At 40.2% G+C, this 20,419-nt stretch overlaps 1 protein-coding gene across 1 annotated transcript; it reads right to left on the bottom strand.

The window, feature by feature from the left end:
* Window positions 1-5,862: 5,862 nt before the first annotated feature.
* On the bottom strand, window positions 5,863-16,054 carry LOC143877138 (peptide methionine sulfoxide reductase A1-like). The gene is made up of 2 exons (XM_077379001.1): window positions 15,482-16,054; window positions 5,863-6,289 (listed from the first exon to the last, which is right to left on the bottom strand). The coding sequence occupies exons 1-2, from the start codon at window positions 15,974-15,976 to the stop codon at window positions 6,038-6,040; spliced, it is 747 nt and encodes a 248-aa protein (XP_077235116.1). The 5' UTR covers window positions 15,977-16,054; the 3' UTR covers window positions 5,863-6,037.
* Window positions 16,055-20,419: the final 4,365 nt, after the last annotated feature.

Here is a 20,419-nt window from a genome sequence, read left to right as displayed (position 1 = left end):
AGTGAGGGTTCCAGAATTTGAGGTGAAGCCCAGGAAGACGAACCCAAATTGGGATTTCTGGCAATTTTTTCTTTTCAAGTAAGGAATCAGAATCCCACCTCTGCAATATAAGAGGTTTTCCTCCATAATGGAGGTTGTTGCATTCCAGGACTCTAGTACATTCTTCAGAGCAAGAGAACTTTAGCAAAAGGAATCCATTTTGCAGAGAAACAACTTGGAGAGGGCCAGTAAGGTTCCATTTCCTAGAAAGGGTATCTTTAAGAGTGGAGAAGAATGGCCGTCTCCCAAGGAAATACCCCACCAGACAATTTGCCCACTGATTTTCATACCTTTGGATCTCTTCATCTTGAAAAAGAATTTCCAGATTTGATTTTTCTTCCTCAGCTGGTGAAATTTCTGTGAGTTTAGTTGGGATAGGATGCCTTGCAGTGCAAGGAGTGGAATTCTGATCATTGAACAGATTTTTCCAAGGGAGATTTACAGCTGGTAGTAGATCAACTATATTTGCTGAAGAAATCTCCTTCCCTATTGACTTTGCATCAGAAAGACCACCATTGTTCTTGAGAGGGCCAACACCAGCTGAATTTGGAGCAGTAATGCAAATAACAGGAGAAACTAGAGGGTCTCTGCTTGAACCGAAGTTGGAAGAGATCACTGGATAATCATTACCAGGGGCGAGGGTGGTAGTGGCTGGATTGGGAACAAAGCCATCCACAGGAGATCCATGATTAGCAATGGTAGGAAGACCATGGAGGTCCTTTTCAATGGGATATGAAGAATGCGGGTAAAGAGCGGCAGTGCTATCACTGATTTCAAAACTGGAAGAAAGATGGGTTGATTCCCCTCCCTTTCCAGCACAGCCTTGAGAATCATGAGCTAGACTAGCTTTGGTGGATTTCACCAAGGGTCCACCTAACAAGCAAGTCTTTGAATTCAAAGCTGAACCAGTAATGACCGCACTAGTACTCTGCACTGTGTAGGATTTCATTTGACCAGCAGACATGGCAGTTATGGCAACATCAGTACCTCCTGCTGAATTTAATGCTCCAGTACTAGGTTGTAAGCTAGCAGCCTTAGGATCAGTGCAAGGGTGTAAGGGGAGAGTACTAGCTGTCAACAAAAGTGTCTTCTCATCACCCAAAACGAAGTTGGAAGTTGGATCCACAGGACAAAGCCAAGAAGAAGAGCTAGGAGAGTCCTTTTCATTTAAGAGGGTAGTACAAGAGCTGTCGTTGCCATTTAATGCCGGAAGCTTCTCAATTTTTGTTGGGTCATTCTTTGACTGATGGAGCTCTGATTGAAGAAGAACACCAACAGGATCTTGGGCAATAACCAAAGGGTAATGCACGAAACTGGATTTGGTTTTGTCCAAACCATTGGAGTGGATTGTGAAGTTGGATTCCTGGTTTGGACTGGAGGTTTTTTCCACAGCAATGGCAGAATCCTCAACAAATGGAGGGTTTCCAGTTTGAGAAGCAGCCAGACTGATTTTCAATCTATCTTCATAGCTAGAGAAGATTTCTTCCTCATCTTCAATTTGCTGCTGAAAAAGAGCTTTGGCCTTCTTTCTACTCTTCTTGTTCTTACTCTTCTTTTTTGATGAGGAACTGGACTCAGTAGAAAGGATAGAATGGGCTGGAGAGTGAAAAATCTCGGCATCAATCTCTTTTAGGATGTCCAATTTGGCTTTCAAGGTCAAGGAGTTATCTATATTTTCATTGTCAACAAGGGCTTTGATTTTGAGAAGTCTTTCACTTAGGGATTCTACTTTACTTAACTTGTATTGGATGAACTGAGTGAAGGTCAATGGCTGTTGCTCTTCGTCCAGCAGCTCAGGTAAGCTGGAATCCAGAGTTTCCAACAATCCAGAAGATGCCTGAACGAGAAATTTTTTGGAGTTTCTCAGAATGCCCGGGGACCAGTTGATCTTCAAGTTACCAAAATTCTTTTGAGCAGGTTCATCATCCGAATCCTCAAGGGGTCCCAGAACTGATGCTTCATGTTCTTCTCTCATGGTGAGACCCAACTTTAGAAGAAGAACGCTCGTGAGCCTTACCGAGTTCGTCAACGAACTCCACTCCTTCACTAGATCTTAAAGAAAATGGGATTTCCCTCCTCCTCCAAGCTCTCTTTCACACTCAGAAAATACCCCCCACCCTCTCTGCTCAGATTTTTGGCTGAGAAGAAGATGGGGTGAGGTCGGATCTGGGTGGGTGGGTTAGGGTTTTGAGATGGGTTTAATGGAGGAAAGGGTGAAGAAGAGGGTTTGAGATGGGTTTAATGGAGGTAAAGGTGTAGAAGAGGGTTTGCGATGGGTTTATGGAGGAAAGGGTGGAGAAGATGGTGGTGGGATGCCAAGATCCGATTGGACGGGCGGTGGAAGTGGCGGCACGGCCGGAATCCGGCCGGAAATGTGGCCGGAGAAGGGGCTCTCAGCCCTACCCTAACGGTGGTACCCCTCTACTGACTTATCCAAAAGAGAAAGGGTTCCTCTTTTTCCATGAAGAACACTTGCTTGGCACATCATGTCTTCAAAACTCCTTCATGTTAAAAATCCATGTATACCACCAACATAACAAAGGGATGTGCCTTGTGTATGGCCAACCCAAAAAATAGGTGCCATGATGGCTTAGTAATATAAAATCATATGGTATTAACTTCTTTATGATGGGACATTTTTGGAATATGTTTATTTAGTTAACTAAAGAGGGCTTTTATCTACAGGAGTAATTATATGGTGGCCGTGCCCTTTACATATAAAGGGCTGAGAGAGAAAATATCAACCCCCTTGATTTTATATGAAGGGGAAAGTCAAAAAGGGGGGTTTGATCTGGATAAAAAATCAAGGGGGAGAGTTTTTTCTCTTTCTGCCCTTGTTGTTTGACAGTCGGCCACCATATAAATTCTCTATCTTTAGTTGAGATTTATATTATATAGAAAAAGTTAGGGCTTTTCTCTACGAGAAGAGCAATTTTCTTTCTCCAAGGGTTTTCTTCTTCTTCTCTTGCAAGAGCTTGGATCCAAAGTTATTGGGTTTCTTTGATGGTGTTTTTCGGGTTGTGAAGACTATGTGAAGAGAGAATTGGGTTTTTTTGCTTTGTTGTAAGAAGAGAGTGTTGGTGGGGTTTTCACCATTGTTGGAGAGGTAAGGGTTTTCACTCTTGTTTGTAATTTCCCATCATTATTAGTGAATCTTTACTTGTTGGATTGTGCCCGTGGATGTAGGCCAAGTGCCGAACCACATAAATCTCTTCTGCCTCTTGATTTCTTGTTTTCTTTATTTATTTCATTACACACTTGATTTGTTGCACATACTAGTTTGGGCTAATTCGGTGGGTTACCGGTGGCCATTTGTCATTGTTTGTGTGCGGAAAAAACTACATCGGAGAACAAATCCGATCCAATAACACAATCAAAGGCAATATGAAAACAACCACTAGAATCACAAAAGAGCAACACACAAAGAGAACACACGAATTTGCGTGCTTCGGCACAATGGCCTACTCCACGGATGAGATCACTTCATCCACTATTAGAGAAAAAGATAACAAGATTACAAACGCAGGATTAGCACAATCCCATAAGCCCATAACCCACTTTGTCACTTCCGCGGAAACCCTCTCTCTCAAAATACCCCTTTCTCAATACAAGAAAGAAAACCTCCTTTTCTGTTACAAAAGGAAACCACGAGAGAAATCCCAACCTTCTTGTCTTCTTTTTCAAGAGGAACACCGCCCCCGGTGTCTCTCTCTCTCTCTCTCTCTCTCATAATATGAGCATGAGGATGATTGACGTATTTTGTATTCAAAACTCAAATCCAAATCCAAATACCAAAACATGAGGCATCCAAACGTGGTTTAATTTCATATTTCTCAATTCTATTATAAATGCACCATGGTGAGGTGGTTCAATGGAGACGCCCTTGTAGCTGGTTTTTGCAAGTAGTTAGCATTCCTCATGTAACATTATAATAAATGCTCTGTTTCTTCAGGAAATGGGCGTAAAACAAACTTTACACCCATTTTTAAGGGAAATAATGGGCCTAAAATTTGTTCTATGCCCATTTTACGGTGAAAGAAACGAAGCAAAAGGTAAGTTGTAAATATTATAGGGTGGCATCCAAGATAGCAGAGGTCACCTGGCCTAGGTAGGTTATTGAACATAAGCAATTCATTATGTTATATCTTCTCTGGTCTCAACCACCCAACAAAAGGAGCAACGTTCAACCTAAGCCCGTGATTTTATAAAGTTTCTGTCAACCTTAGATGTGCCTAACACCAAAGCAGAGTTGAGAAAAAAAAAAGGTTACTTTTTATAGCTTTCCCCTTGAAGAAGCAAAGGGAACCCCATATCAATGTTGGATAGTGCAAACACAACTGCATTTGTTTCATTCAAGGTGGGGTGGAGATGTTAAAATGATAATAAAGTAGATTTTCTATGTAGAGAATCGCAGTACGTGGGCCGGTGATGGCATTGAGGGATAAGGGTTGGATAGTTGGATGCTCCCCTTTTGAAAAGAAATGACCTTTTTTGACTTTGGCATGGAGAAAAGAAAAGGTGCTCTCTCCTTCATAGATACCTTGCTATTAAATTAGGTTGTTGTCTAAAGCAAGTACCCTTTTTTAATTGCCTTTCTAATCTTATCTTAATAGTTAATTGGAGAGAATTTGTTCATTTAAATGAAGTGATCAATAACTAGTCCAGCAATTTCAACTGGTGGGACATGCTGGGCCCACATTGCCTCCACCTTGGGGTCTGTTTGGTCGCACAAAAGCCAGGATGGCTTTGATTGGCATTTGGGTGCCACTAGTCTACGACATAAGTTCCAGGTAAATCCAACGCTTGTCTCCTCACTGTCGGCTACTTACACCACGACTCTTGAGGTAAATACCTGTAACCAAACAGAGCCAATGAAAAATGGGTAGAGTGGACAAGAGAGTTTTACTTATGTTATACTCCCTACTCAAAGCAGAGTCCCACTTGTACCTCCAATGTGTTGAGAACACCTTGACCGGATGATTCTAGGTTCTCTACATGATTCCACCTCGGGAAAGCTAAAATGTTGATTTTTGTACTCTTTTAACTTTATATAATTGATTTCCATTTGTGGTGGGACCAAGATCGCGTGAGTTACCTCCTGATCTTCTATTAGATCAACTGTCTTGATTTCACATACAAGTTTCCCTGTGGGACCCAAAATTACCCAAAAATTGCATGTTACCATTGATCCCGACGGTGACTGTTCTTTTCGACCCTAAATAAATTTAGGGAAATGATATCAGCACAGCCATGCTTTAATAATTGCACAAATGATGCTTTAATAATGTCTTTTCCTTTTTAATTGGTCTGTAAGAGCTTTTTGCGAACTGCAATAATCTTTGACAGCTCTTTAAATAATAAAAGACAAGATAGATCAGTGCAATCATCAAAAAATGGTTGCGCTGATCTCATTTCCCTAAATTTAACACCCATTTAAACTAAAAATCCTAAACAGAAGATAAGAATTAGGTTTGCCCTTAATTGTCTCATTTTGGGCCCAACTTGTGCCATGTGGACCCAAAGCTGGTGTCCCACCTTGGTCAGATGATCCAATCCCTTTATCTAATAGGGCCCTCTTTAGGATATCCCTCCAAGAGAAGCTGAAGACTTGGTTTTTGTAGCCCTTAATCTGATAAGCCAGCGTGAGTAAAATAAATTGCTCCCATCCCAGTGCAATCAAGTTCTTCCCCAAGTAGATGATGTGACACCCCAAAACCGATCAAAACACCTATTAAATCCAAGAAAATGAGAAACCAAACAGACCTGCCTAGAAAAGCTAATGTTGATGTTTGCAGCAAGAACAAATATAGAGAAGAAAAAGAAGAAGCAAATGAAGAGCCTTGATATTACATAAATTCGGGAAGATAACTACACACATAACCAGGATTAATTACAATGACATATAGCTAAGAAAATTAAATTTTCAGTTGAGGGTAGGATGCACAGAATTTTGTCCATGTTGGGATACAAACCTCAAAGAGAATGTCAAAAATACAACTCAACCATAGCATCTTATTGGATCATTGCATTGTTTCTCTGCGGACTGTTTGAAACCAAAGCGCCCTCCTTTTTCAAGATACTGCTGATGGTATTCCTCTGCCGTGTAGAATTTCTTTGCTGGCAGAATCTCAGTAACAATCTTTCTATCCAAGAGCTTCTGCTGCCTCTCCAGGGACTCCTTTGCCGCTTTTTCCTGCTCCGGCGTGTAGAAGTATATTCCTGACCTGTATTGAGTTCCCACATCATTTCCCTGCAAAGAGAGAGCACATAAGAAATCCATCCATTAGAACAAAGAACTGCCAAAGATGGATAGGGTTGAGATAATATGTGGGAAAATGCATGGCAACTTTCTGCCCATCCAGTAGCTCTTGGGCTCTCCAAGGCATTAATTAGTGCATCTGAGTAGAGCACCATCGATGTGATGTTTGCTCTATCTGCCCTTTTCCGTTGCATAAAGTAGTGAGAATGGTTCTGATGGCACATCTTTATTGCTTTTAGGCAGGCATGGAAATAATACGAAAACATAAATTAGTGAGAATGGTTCTGGTAGTGGTGGCACATCTTTATTACAGTTAGGCAGGCATGACAATAATACGAAAAACTAATCACGCACCTACACATAATAACAGAACACAACTATTTTTGTAATTAATTACCACCTCATAATTGCAGAACACGTGAATGTAGATAAAATACTTCTTTTAGAACGATATTGTAATCTTAGCATCTTAAATAATGGTAAATTATATCATTAGAAAAAGATTGAGATGGTCATATACAGAGGAGAATAAAAACTATAGAATGCGTGAAATGCTTTATGAGATCAACACAATGCAGCTGCGCAAAATGTTCATGTGAATTTACGATACACATTTTGTCTCCATGGCCAATTAAGAATGCATGAAATGCATTCGCCATGACATATATAGTTATAAACACTACCGCTGGAGACGTACCATTTCCCCCACGCCAGGTGAAAAACCATACCATTAGAAACACTCAAGCAGCACAAATCCATGAACAATAGTACCAGTAGTCTTCTACTCAGTGTGCTCCCACTTCCTACCCTCTTTAACATTTGCACTTCCTCGCCTTCACTACTAGATTAACTTCCCCTCCTCAAGCAACAAAGATCAGATCCATTAAAAGGGAGATAATATAGGCCTTGGAAACTCACGGACCTGAGATTTTATACACGCTTGTGGTCATGTGCTCCCAAATGTTCATTCATATAGCCAACGACTAATATTGAAGTCACCTTATCAAGCACCAACAATTAGCTCAACACTTGTCTAATTGCAAATAATTCATACTAGAAAAGCTCTATTAGTTGCTCTAATGGGACGAAATATTGCAATTTGCAACCAAAATCTGCAATAGAGAGCTACGAGGTGTCTGATCTCTCCTGCAAAAGTGAGCCACGAAATGGCTGACCACAAAATTGACTAGCAAACCCCTACACAGTACACACATTGAGCAAGAACAAGTACCCAATGCGTCGCTACTAATTTTTTTAAATTCTACATCAACCAGCACACACAAAAAAAGGAAGGAGAAGAGGTTAGTTAAGAGAAGTTTGTATTAGTCCTAAAACCATATTTCAACACATGGCTCAATGAGAGACATAATTTTTTTGCATGAATAATATTATCAGACAACAAAAAACAAGCCACAATGTTAAGTACATGCATATTGAATACAAAGGTTGGAGTAGAGAGTGAAAAGATTGGCCGTCACGTAAATCAATGTGAACGGCATGAGACTCCAGGACAAGGAGTGAAGTGTGGAAACAAAAAGTCAGTGATTCGGATGTTATTGATGAATGAATGTATTATTGTGATAAAGCACTGAAGGGGAGGAGGTTATGGACACATTCAGCTCCAAGTAGTAATGGTTAACCATGATCCAATGACGGCTACTCCAATGCAGATGAAAGTAGAAGCAAGGGATAGCACATGGTATGCTTAGTGATGACATGGGCAATGACTTACAAATGATGCTGACTCTTGATCACATAAGGTGCTTACGAAAGAAACTTCTAAGAAGATTCCATTTCTATAGAATCTTCTAGAAAGAGAATAAGTCGGCTCTTGAGGCTCACACGTGTCTAATCGATATGGGTGGCAGGATCCCAAGCTGCAGGTGTTTGCAGGTATATAAAAGGAGCAATTCAAGATTCCTTTTAGTTTTTGAAAGTTACTTTTTAGAGCAAGAGTTCAATGAGTGTAGGCTGTAAGCTCTTTTTTTTCTTCTTTTGAATGGTGAGGCTGTAAGCTATTGTATTCTTTTGTTGAGTGATATGAAAGCAAAGCCTGCTTTCAGAAGAAACTTTTTTGATAGAGAACTGCCGTCAGTCAAAAGGCTTTTTCAGTTGTTAGAAGGAACGTATATCAGCTCTTCTTGTCTGATAAGAGAGTGTGTATCTGGGATTCTACCGGGTTTTTCCAGTCAAATCTTTCTACAGCCAACTGGTTCCTTGTCCTCTGTCTCCAAACTCAACTCAACTCAACTCAACTAAGCCTTTGTCCCAAACTAGTTGGGGTTGGCTGATGAATCCTTTAGAAAATTTTCATGAAGAAGGTGAAACCGTGAAAGGATCTACCCGGCTCAAATTGACTAAGTCTAATCCTGACACTAGTTGGGTTCGTCTACATGGATCATTTTCTTCCATTTTATCTTATCCATGGTCATGTTCTCTGTTATGTTCCTAGCCGTCAAGTCTTTCCTCAATGTTTCTACCCAAGTTGTTTTCTGTCTACCCCTACCTCTTTTTACTCCATCAACTTGGCACGAGTCACTTCTTCTCACTGGAGCATCCAAAGGCCTACGTTGGATGTGCCTAAACCATCTTAAATGGTGCTCTCTCTCATAAACTTGGCACGAGTCACTTCTTCTCAAGTTGTCCCGTGTCTCCAATTGAAGCAAAAGTATGAAAAATCTAAGCTCCTCCAAGGGTCTGTGCACTCAGTTGGGCGGCGCTCCGTGGTCGAATCCAAACAATTGACTTTCTAAGGGCCCGTAAGATGTTAATTGTAGACCATTGTGCCTTGTGAATTGAGGCGGGAGAATGTGTGGACCATATCTTTATCCATTGCAAAGTTGCTAGGGAGGTGTGGGTGGGATTTTGTCCAGGTTTAGAATGAGTTGGGTATTCCCCTCTAAGCTTCAAGACTTACTTGAGGGTTCACAGTCGGTCCCTTGGAGGAAAAAGGGACAGCTTTGGTCGATTTCTTTATTAGCTACCATGTGGGTACTTTGGAAAGAAATGAATGACAGAGTTTTCGAAGGAGTGGCCAAATCATATTATTTTCTCTTTATCAAAGTTATAGGGCAAAGTCTCTCCCTTTGTTCCGCTTTGTTTCAGCTTTTGATTTATGGGAAGGATGGACAATGATATGTAATAGCAAGGGAAACCAATCCTTGATTGTGCAACACTGGTAGCCACTTCCCAATGGGATGAGGAAGCTGAATCTTGATGGCTCTAGTTTTGGTAACCCTGGGCCAGCTGGGATGGGGGTGTTCTTAGGGACTCCTCGGGGGAGGTAATATGGGCTTTCTCAGGGCCTATTGGTTTAGCAGATGCTAGTGAAGCAGAGGTAAGGACAGTTTATCAAGGTATAATTCATCTGGGCAGAGATGGTTTGGCCCAAACAATAATAGAGGAAGACTCGCTTAATGTCATAAGATGGCTCAAGGGTTCTCTAGTTCCTCCCTGGAGATTTGCTCGTTTCTTCGACGAGATTAAACATGGATCTGAAGGGTCCTCTATCACGTATGTGCATGTGAGAAGATCTGCTAATGGCATTGCCGACAAACTCCCTAGGGAAGGAGTTCATAGCAGGATCTTGAGTTTTTTTATTTTTACCTCCTTGATAGGGCCCTATAATTTTGATATTTTGTATTTCTGTTTATCTTTGTATTCTCTTGGTGGACTTTCTCGGTTTGCCATTTTTAATGAAATTTGTTACCATTCAAAAAATAAATAAATAAAGGCTATATTTTATGATAGTGTGAGATTTCCTTTGTTTTCCTTTACTCTTTGATTTAATCTTCTTGTACCTGGGAGCCGAGTTGCTTGGAAGCATATCTGATCGAAACTTAACAGTTGGTATGACCAATGGCATTCTAGTGCAGTTCAGTAAAGACCGGAATTAACAGCATCATTCCATCAATTTTCATTTTTGAGAGTTAGTAGGATAAAAAACCTCTAGGCCACCATTAGTTTCTTACTTCAATCACTCAAGTTCTCTATTTTTATTTTTTTTTGCAATTTTTCTTCATATTTTGGATTTCCTCCCAATGATCTTGGAAAGATGATGAGTTAATTTTGATCAATCATAAAGGCAAGAAGCTTTTCTTAAATATTCTTCACAGTATAAAAGTATTCAGGATCTGCTCCTTGTTTATGGACGAACTATATTCTTAGTTAGAACTCTGAAGAGTATGGTATTGGTATTTGACATGTGTTACCGCATGGGAGAGATGAAATCGATTTTATCCATGTGTTTTCAGCAGTTTTTTCTCATCAAAATCTGGGTTTGGGGTTCAATGTACTGAAGATTGTAGTTTCTATGGATTCTAGAGATTGCTGTTAAGTATTTTTCTATAGGATTCCTTTTTTTTCCAATGAACTTTGTATAGGATTCCTAATCCAGTGAATAGGTCCATTGAGGGGCTTATAGTTAATGATGAGTCCAGGAACTCCTTGTTCATTCTCTGTTTTTCTACTGGGTTAGCAAAGATATAATAAAGAAGGGATGGAGAAACACCCATAGGATATACGATGCAAGAGAAGCTCTTTATTTTTTGCAGGAAAAGCAAAGAATAACAAGCAAACAGAAAAGAGTCAACAAGAAACTGGTGGCCCAAGCCAACCAGCTAAATCATAAAATACAATAAAAGAGGAAAAAACCAGAATGAGAAAAACTCCAACCAGAGAACTAACAGCTACTAGTTCAGCAACCAGCTAATGGAATCGAAACTGAGGCATTCCATTCGCAATTTCCACAAGAATTTGGGATATCACTATTGGGAGAACATCATAACGTGCAAGTAGAATTAGAGTTGGGCCCTCATTTGAGAACCAGTTAGTAGCCCTTTTGCCTTTCTATATATGTCGGAAATGGTCCATTTGGAATTTTCCAGCACAGAATCACTTTTGTTGATGATAGCGGAGGTGATCCATGGAACCTTGGATTTCTTATGAATGGCATTAACAGCAAAGGAAGAATCGCTCTCAATCTAATGTCGGCTATTGCCAAAGTGAAGTATATCCAATCAAATACCCTTATAAACTGCAAAGGGATCAGCATAAGTATCACTCTCAATCCAATGTGGGCTATTGCCAAAGCAAAGTATAGCTAATTGAATACCCTTATAAACTATGGTAGTTCGAACTTCGAATGAGTATGAAGAAATTAACAATACTTCTTTATCTTTAGAGTTGTTCAGCCGGATTGGTCGCTCGAGATCTTTGTTCTCCACCCGGACCCGATGAAAAAAAATTGGATAACTGAGAGATTTGCATAAGACTTGGTGCTAGATCTTAGATTGTAACAGCACACAAGACAAAACTGGCAAAAGAATATCAGATAATACTTGCATCCAGCCGAGTTTGAATCAGATTTCGAAGCTCCATCAGTATTAGTTCTAAGCAACCCGTAGGAGGTTGAATGCAGTCAGGATGACTGATCTGGGGGGACCTTGATCGGATGCCCATTTTGAAAATGTTGATCAGGAACAAACATAATCTAGGATCCTCGTTCCATAATTTGATAAGTAGCTGCTAACTCATTTCTCCGACTCTTAATATCTTGGATGATGTGAAACCTAGAAACCTTTAAGCTATTGGACTTTGTTTGGTTTCTAGCATTCCAAATATGCCACACAGTGAAGCAGTAGACGGCCGAAGCAAATTTCTTTCCTTGAGTGCTTAATTGAATTTTGGAAATCCGCAAGACACATAGTTCAAATAGAGAAGTGGCAGAAAAGGAAGGGATGCCAAACCATGAACTGATGTGAACCCACATAGCTTCTGAAAGCAGGGCACGGCAAGTGAACACCAAAAACTCAAAGGGGATGAATAAAGAACCATAGGAGAATGCTCTAGGGTCTTAGATTTCAGATTCAAGAAAAATGTTTTAGAATCAAGAAACACAATTATATGACACATTTCATATTCAAGAAGTCAAGATCAAGAAACAAGAATTAAGAATCAAAATTTAAAATCAAGAATCAAGATCTGAAATGAAGAACTCAAGATTTGAAATCAAGATTGGAGAACAACAGACGATAGTGGAAGCAGATGGTTGGACAATAATAGAATTGAAAAGAGATTGGGAAAAGGGAAGGGGAACTAAGAAATTTAATCATAAAAAAGCTATATCCTAACTACGTTACAAAAAAAATGAAGATTTAATTATTCAAATTTCTCACAGATCACATCTTATCTTTCAAACACAAAAGAATACAAACAAAAGCTAAAATATAGCATGTTGTTGTGCAAATGCCTTGTATCCTGTTAGTGATTGATTGACAAGTTTGATTGCACACTTTGTAGTAGATACGCCGTACGCAGATCCAGTTCCACACTAAGCTGGTTGGGAGTTGCAGAGAGTAGCACAACTTGAGGGTTCGGGGGGGGGGGGCTCATTTTTTAAGAAATGGGAGGAGAGAGGATGAAAGAGTGCACATCACAAACTAATCCATCACTATTAGCTTCGTTTTGATGAAAGAAAGCTACCAGAAGCAATGGATTTTGATTCCACTTAATCATTAGGGAGAAAACGCAAAAAAACAAGCTCAAGGAAAAAGGTATCTAAAATCCCTCCTAGGCTATGAATGATAAAGCTTAACTTCGATGGTTTGAGTTTGGCTAATCTGAGGCTGACTAGAGTAGGGGAAGCTCTCAAGGATGAGATGAGTTTCACTAGGTAGGCTTTCTCGGGCCCATTGGTATGACAGACTCCATTGAAGTAGAATTAACGACGGTGCTACACACATCAGGATCACAAAGGGTAGAGGCTTGGGCAGGTTGATTATAGAGGGAGACTCCCTTAATGTCATCAGGTGGATGGACGGGAGTCGCCTTGATCCTCGGAGATTTGCCCGTACAATCAATGAGATTCACGACCGAGTGGAGGGTCTTCCGGTTTGCTTCCAGCATGTCAGTAGGGCTGGTAATGGGGTGGGACGGGGCCGGATGTTGCACTCCCCGTCCCGTCCCCTCCCCCGCTCCGGAGAATGGCAGGGAATTTCCATCCCCTCCCCGCGGAGAATATCTAGTCCCCGTCCTGCACGCTACGGGGACAAAATCCCCACCCCATTTCCGCAAACAGACTATTGCGATCAAATTATTACATCTTTAATAAGGTTTGTTTTGGTTTTTGTCATTTTGAGAACCGATTGTGTGTCCAAAACAGATGATAGGACTCAAATAATTAAAGAGGATTCTACTGCCTAAAATGTAGAAACAATGAAATGGATGTTTGGCATAAAAATGAATGCCTAAATCTAAGCCCTATGCATTAAAAACTAAAAGGGCTAATGATATTGGCACTGCCTGTTTTAATAGTTGCACGAAATCAGCCTTGTCCTTTCTTTTTAAATTGGCTTCAAAGAGTTTTTTTGGAAACTGTAATTACTTTTGAGTTTTGACAGCAGTTTAAATGGTAAAAGACAATATGAGTTTGTGCATTTAACAATATCACTAACCTATAAAAAATGTTTAATGTTCCTAATTTTATGATAAAAGCACTAACACATTGAGGGATTGGTAACGGGGCGGGGTGGGCCCAGCTACATCCCATCCCCGCTCTGGGGAATTGTTTCCATCCCTGTCCCCACCCAAATCGGGGAATGCCCGCCTCATGTAGGGCGGGGCGGGGCAGATCCCCGTTTTCATGGGTGAAATTGCCGGCCCTACATAACAGGAGACAATGATACGGACCGGTTAGCCTGAGCAGGAGTTGGTAGGGATCGTTTGGGGATTATTAGCGTTCTCCCTCCTTGAGATCCTCTATATGTTTGTTGTAGTCTTCTTTGTTTTTTTGCTTTTTTTTTCTTTATATTGACCATCTCGGTCGTCGGGTTCGCGTATTTTCTTAATAAAATTTTCTATCATATAAAAAAAGTCTTTAAAATCCCAAAACTCTCTACAAAGTGAAGAAAAAAGAGGGTTTGTTGAGTTTTTACACCTCTCATTCGTTTTTGGGGATAAAAATACACAAATACTCTTCAAATAGCTATAAAACAGTAAAAAAGTAAGGTCAAAGTTGTAAAGAACCAACATTAGCCATTGAGGGGCTTTTCTATGATTTTAAAAAGAAAGGTCAATTTAGGACAAAACATGGCATTTCATTGTTCTGTTTCATCTGGTACAGAGGAAACGGAACAAAACATACCAATATGGAAAAGCATTCTGATCAAGACGTTTCATTAATAGTTTTAGTACAAGTTTTCCAATAACACGAGCCGTTTTGTCTGCACCAAATGAATTCCTGGTAATTATCCACGAGTTAAGCGATGTTCATATTTATATATATATATATGAGAGAACATTTCCTACACACTTGTGTAGGTAAGTTACCTACACACTACCTTAAAATACAGTGGGGGCCCACATTGTTTGGGTGATCCAAACAATTCATTTGAATGGTCCTCACATAGATAGGGTGTCCACAAAAAATCAGATCCATAGGATCATCCTAACCATTCAAACTATGGAGGCAAAAAATGGACTAATTTGTGAAGGTTTATACACGTCCATTTTACCTCCACAAATCGTAGGGTTGGGATGATCCTATGGATCTGATTTTTGTGGACACCCTATCTATGTGAGGACCATTCAAATGAATTGTTTGGATCACCCAAACAATGTGGGCCCCCACTGTATTTTAAGGTAGTGTGTAGGTAACTTACCAACACAAGTGTGTATGAAATGTTCTCTCATATATATCCAAACAATTCATTTGAATGGTCCTCACATAGATAGGGTGTCCACAAAAATCAGATCCATAGGATCTCCTAACCATTCAAACTATGGAGGCAAAAAATGGACTAATTTGTGAAGGTTTATACACGTCCATTTTACCTCCACAAATCGTAGGGTTGGGATGATCCTATGGATCTGATTTTTTGTGGACACCCTATCTATGTGAGGACCATTCAAATGAATTGTTTGGATCACCCAAACAATGTGGGCCCCCACTGTATTTTAAGGTAGTGTGTAGGTAACTTACCTTCGAAAATTACAGTGTACACAATCTCAAAAGGCCCAAATTGAAATTTCAATTCTATTGCGACACGAAACTTCGAAGATTGGCGTGTACACAATCTTAAAACACCCAAATTGCAATCTGGATATACATCCAAACTCACCCTAAATCAATAAAAAGAAAAGCCCCTCTCTTAAACCCTAATTCAAAACAGAAAAGCAAGATACCTGGCGATTGAGATTCGTGGGATCGTGGCGTTCCCAAAACACGTCGAGCAGATTGTCGTAACTGCACTGCTTAGGATCGAACTGAACCCTAACAACCTCAGAATGATTGGTAGTTCCCGCACAAACATCATTATAAGTGGGATTATGCAAAAACCCTTGAGTATAACCCACCTCCGTCTTGCTAATGCCCGGAATTCTCTGAAAAGCGAGCTCGACGCCCCAAAAACATCCGGCGCCGAACTGCGCAAACTCCTGCCCCGGCGCCGGAATATCATCGTCCGGCCCTTGAGCTATCGAAGAAGTAGAAGAAGAAGAATCCATGGCCACAGTAGCCCGGTTTCCAAACCCTAACCCTAGTTTTCCAAGCCAGCTCATGTTAATGGAATTGTGAGGAAATTTTGAGGGGGTTTTGGAATTATGAGAAAAATTGGAAGGCCTGAGAGGAATTTTATTGAGAGGGGAAATAAGGAGAGAGGAAGAAGAAGAAAGAAGCATATTGAGGTTTCTTGTTTTTGTTTCTCTCTTTAGCGTGAGATGGAATGCGCGTGGAAGGAAAGAGAATGTTGTTATCGATTTTGATTTCTTATTATTTCGGGTGACGTGGCAAAACGAGGTTATCTATTATGGATAGAAGCTACAATGCGCCTTGCTGTAATATCCACACATATCAAGCTATTTTTGTAGAACGGTGCTGTAGAAAAATACGCACCTGGTTTATTTTAGCAAAATAGGGGTTGTAAAATGTACACGTCTCTGTAATGAGGGGTAGAAATGGGTAAGATAAAGCTGACGTCAGCAGCTAAAAATGGATTGTTTTTGTGCGACTAAACTTGGTGGCGAAGGAGGCTAAATCAAATCTATCAGAATGTAGATTAGATTGCGTGATTAAATTAGGGTTAGCAAATCTTGAGTATTTAACAAATTTTAAATTAGGGTTACCTTGTCTTACACTTATTTTTAATTAGCTCTTGACAGGGGCATGAATTATCCTAGGGGGGTGCGAATTTCTCATCTCCCTTTCAAAATGAAAAATAAAGAGATGCGCAGGAATACAAGGAAGTGACCAAAGGATCACCACCAAATGCATATATCATTGTAGAAATGACCAAATCGTTGGTGAATTCATTTTGTCTTTATTTTCAAAACCAAATCTTGTTTAAATGATTATGCAAATTCACTAGTAAGATATGAAGGCAATGTGTACACTCATACACTTGTATTTGAAGTGAGAAATCCAGGTTTTAGAAATCTCTCCCACATCCTGAGATTTCTAAAACCTGGAAACATGGGACGATCTCATGCTCTTTTGCCGTCGGAAAGAAGGGTGAGAAATCAAAAAATGACTGGTCAATTTCTTCTCTCGTCTACCATCTACAATTTTGAAGAAATCCAAGATAAAATCAGCCTCTCTCTCTCTCTCTCTCCCCCCCCCCTGAAATTTAAAAGTATTCCCTTTGAATACTTTAACCTATTTTTTAATAATTTTATTCGGCTCCTGAATGTTATGTGATGGGGAAGAAAATAACCACCCAATCGGAAAGCTCCATGTGAAAAGGGCAGCAAAGTAATTTCCCGCACTAAACAAGAGACCCAGTAAGAAGCGGTATTTACGGATCGTTGCCACCCGCTCAAGGGCAACATGGTAATTGCTTATTGATCAAGCAAGTTTTAGAGGCTTCAGTATGTCCCCATGGGCATGCATACCCTCCCGGGGCTAGTGCAAGCGCAGGCGCGTTATAACACGTGCCCCCTGTGTGCACACCATGACTTTCAAGCTTCATACAGTCACCCTAGCCCGTATGCATCCCAGCACAGCTTCGCTTGCTGCTGAACCTTTTTTTTTTTGATAAGCAAGCTGGGGTCAGGCGAGACCCCACCAGAAGAATACAAGAAAAGGAAAAAATAGAAAAAAGAAAAAAAGAAAACATAGAAACAGGGACCTAGACTACACAGAGAAGAAGAGCTCAAATTCTGGAGTAGCCAACACCATTTTTGTCTGAGTTGACAATGTCAAGGAGATTCGGATGAATGGTCAAAGGAAGAACATCTTCAAGCTTGAAAGGGCAGCTTCTTTTTGATAAACCATCTGCTGCCAGCCTGCCATGTTTGCTTCCCTCCATGTATGAGAAATGCGCCAAGAGGAGAACTCCATAAGGCAGTCCTTGATCTCATTTACCATGGTTAATTGTTTCCATGGGCAATCTGATTTGCCTTTAATAACATGCAAACTTGGAATCAGATTCTATACAAATCTTTTCTACTCCTTGAATTCTCGCTCGCTCGTGAACCTCGTTTATTCTCACTTGTTAACTTGCTTCGTTCGTTAAGAGGTTGAAGAAGAGTGGGAGTCGAGAAAATAAACTGGTCTTAAGGGGTGTAAACGAGCCGAGCCTGCCAACTCGGCTCATTAAGCTCAAAAGCTCGGCTCGGCTCGGTCATGCTCGGCCAGGCTTGCGAGCCTTACCGAGCTCGGGTTATATTAAGTTCACACCCCTCATCTTCCCCGGACAGCCCTATCTAGTATAATTTGACTACTTTTTTACACTATAGGGGGTGGTCCAAGTAACAAAAGGGGTTCCAAAAATGAAGTGACATATTTTGCCTCCCCCTTTCACTCCTGGATAACCCTTTTAGTGTGTGTGTGTCTATATATATATATATATATATATATATATATATATATATATATATATATATATATATATATATATATATATATATAAAGAGGAAACTATGGGTGAGGTTAAGCTCACCAAACTTATGGTGAGCTAGCTTGCCCAATCACATGGGGGCCCACTTTGTTAGGATGATCCAAAGCATTCATTTGAAAGTCCCTTATATAGATGGGAGGTGTACCAAAAATCAGCTCCATAGGATCATCCTAACCCCTCCATTTGTGGAGGACAAAAATGGACAGACACAAATCTGCCCCATTTTTGTCCTCCACAAATGGAGGGGTTAGGATGATCCTATGGAGCTGATTTTTGGTACACCCCCTATCTATGATAAGGCCTTGCAAATGAATGGTTTGGATCACTCCCCAAAATGTGGGACCCATGTGATTGGGCAAGCTAGCTCACCATAAGTTTGGTGAGCTTAAGCTCACCAACAGTTTCCTCATATTTAAATATATTAAATTCTTAACGAGCCGAGCCGAGCCGAGCCTGGCCTAAATCGGCCTCGGCTTGTTAAGCTTAACGAGCCTGGCGAGCCGGCTCGGCTCGGCTCATTAAGGATTCGAGCCGAGCTCGAGCGAGCTTCAGAGCCCGAGCCAAAATTGACACCTTTACTGGTCTACTCATATTTAAGCCCTGTTTGTATTCGTATTCAAGCCGTTTTTGGATTGCAGGAAAAATATGGGGAAAAAGTTTTTTCTAGGAAATATTTTTTGTCACCACGGTTTAGATGGAAGTCATGTAGTTATGGGTTATTTAGAGGGATGTGATGTAGTTGTGGGTTATTTAGAGGGATGTCATTTTAAGTTGAAGGCCCCTCTAAATAATGGTGTGGTTCAAGTTATGTTTTCCATTTGTAATCAAACAATAGAGAAGTGAATTTTTGGAAAAAGTTTTTCATTTTCAAACTTTATCATTTTAAATAGGGAATGATAAATTCGCACCCCTTATTGGATATTTGGCACCCGTGTTAAAAGGAGGGTATTAGGGGTGTAAATGGATATTCGGAAATTCGATTACCATCCGCATCCGAATCCGTTTAAAGCGAATATTATCCGAATCCGTTTCAAGCGGATATTATCCGAATCCGTTTATGAGATATCCGGCTCTTAGCGGATGCGAATCTGGTAAATGGTATATCCGATCCGTTTAACATCCGAATCCGAGAAGTAAATCCTTTTTATTTATTATTAATAATATCATTAATATTTATTTTTAGTAATGACACTATCTTTTGTTTCTATAAGAAAAGTGAATATTCTTTTTAGAAAAAAAATATAAAAACAAAAATAGTCCAAACCCATTCCATCAAAATAGCCCAAACTCATTCCATCATATACAAAAAAAAAGGAAAAACCCAAATACCACTACCAACACTATCATCCATCCCCATCCCCATCACCTCCCTCTCTCTCTGCCTTTGTTTTAAAAGGAAGAAGAGAATTTCATATATTTTAGGGTTTGAGAGTTAATTTTGTGAAGAGAATGTAAAGGTCTAGTTTTAAGGTTTGGAAAATTCATTCGAGTAAGTAGGAGAAAAAAGATAAAGTGCTGCGATAAAATGTTCGAATTTACCGCATAAACGGATACGGATAATATCCGAATTCGAACAATATCCGACGGATACGAATTCGGTAATAGATATTAAATATCCGTTGAATCCGAATTCGGATAATGTATACTGTAATCGAATTCGGATATAGCCATATCCGCTCCGAATTCGATCCGTTTACACCCCTAGAGGGTATGTGGCAGACTTTAACATTTTCTTACGGTAATTCACGTGGCATGGGTGTGAATTATCCTCTCGGGGTGCAAATTTATCATTGCCCTTTAAATATCTTATAAATGTAAGTTCCTTCTACCTTATATGGGATTCGCTAGAGTGAATCTCAGAAGGAGCTCACTTTTCAACAGACTTTGTCTTATTCATTTAATTCATCTGAGGTGGCTGCTCTCTCTTGCAACAACAGGTTCGCGAAATGCCTCTGTGATGGTCCCCAGCAAATGCCACCTTATATTTTTTAAATGGGATTTGCTAGCGTCCATCGCAGAAGGCATTTTACAGATGGGCTGTTGCATGTAAGAGCAGCCACGACTCTTTTTTCAGCAGATCTTGTCTTCTGCGATGGACGCTAGCAAATCCCTTATTAAATATTTTATATTTTAATCTATCTAGCCATTCATGGGAAAACTGGCAAAAGTGGGGCCTGATTTCGCGCGAGCTAGGGGTGTAAAAAAGGCTGAGCTTGGCCCAGCTCGG

This window comes from Tasmannia lanceolata, unplaced genomic scaffold, assembly GCF_043159265.1.
Source record: "Tasmannia lanceolata isolate RefF3 unplaced genomic scaffold, GAP_Taslan_0.1 ptg000005l, whole genome shotgun sequence".
Classification (NCBI taxonomy): domain Eukaryota; kingdom Viridiplantae; phylum Streptophyta; class Magnoliopsida; order Canellales; family Winteraceae; genus Tasmannia; species Tasmannia lanceolata.
The sequence above is the reverse complement of the archived record's forward strand: the minus strand, read 5'-3'. Positions and strand labels throughout refer to the sequence as shown.

What these genes read in the sequence shown, in the direction of transcription:
- LOC143877138 (XM_077379001.1), bottom strand. Translation starts at nt 15,976, where the DNA reads ATGCTTCTTTCTTCTTCTTCCTCTCTCCTTATTTCCCCTCTCAATAAA. An exon ending in CCACGAATCTCAATCGCCAG is followed by an intron (nt 6,290 to 15,481) that starts GTATCTTGCTTT and finishes CTCTCTTTGCAG; the next exon opens with GGAAATGATGTGGGAACTCA.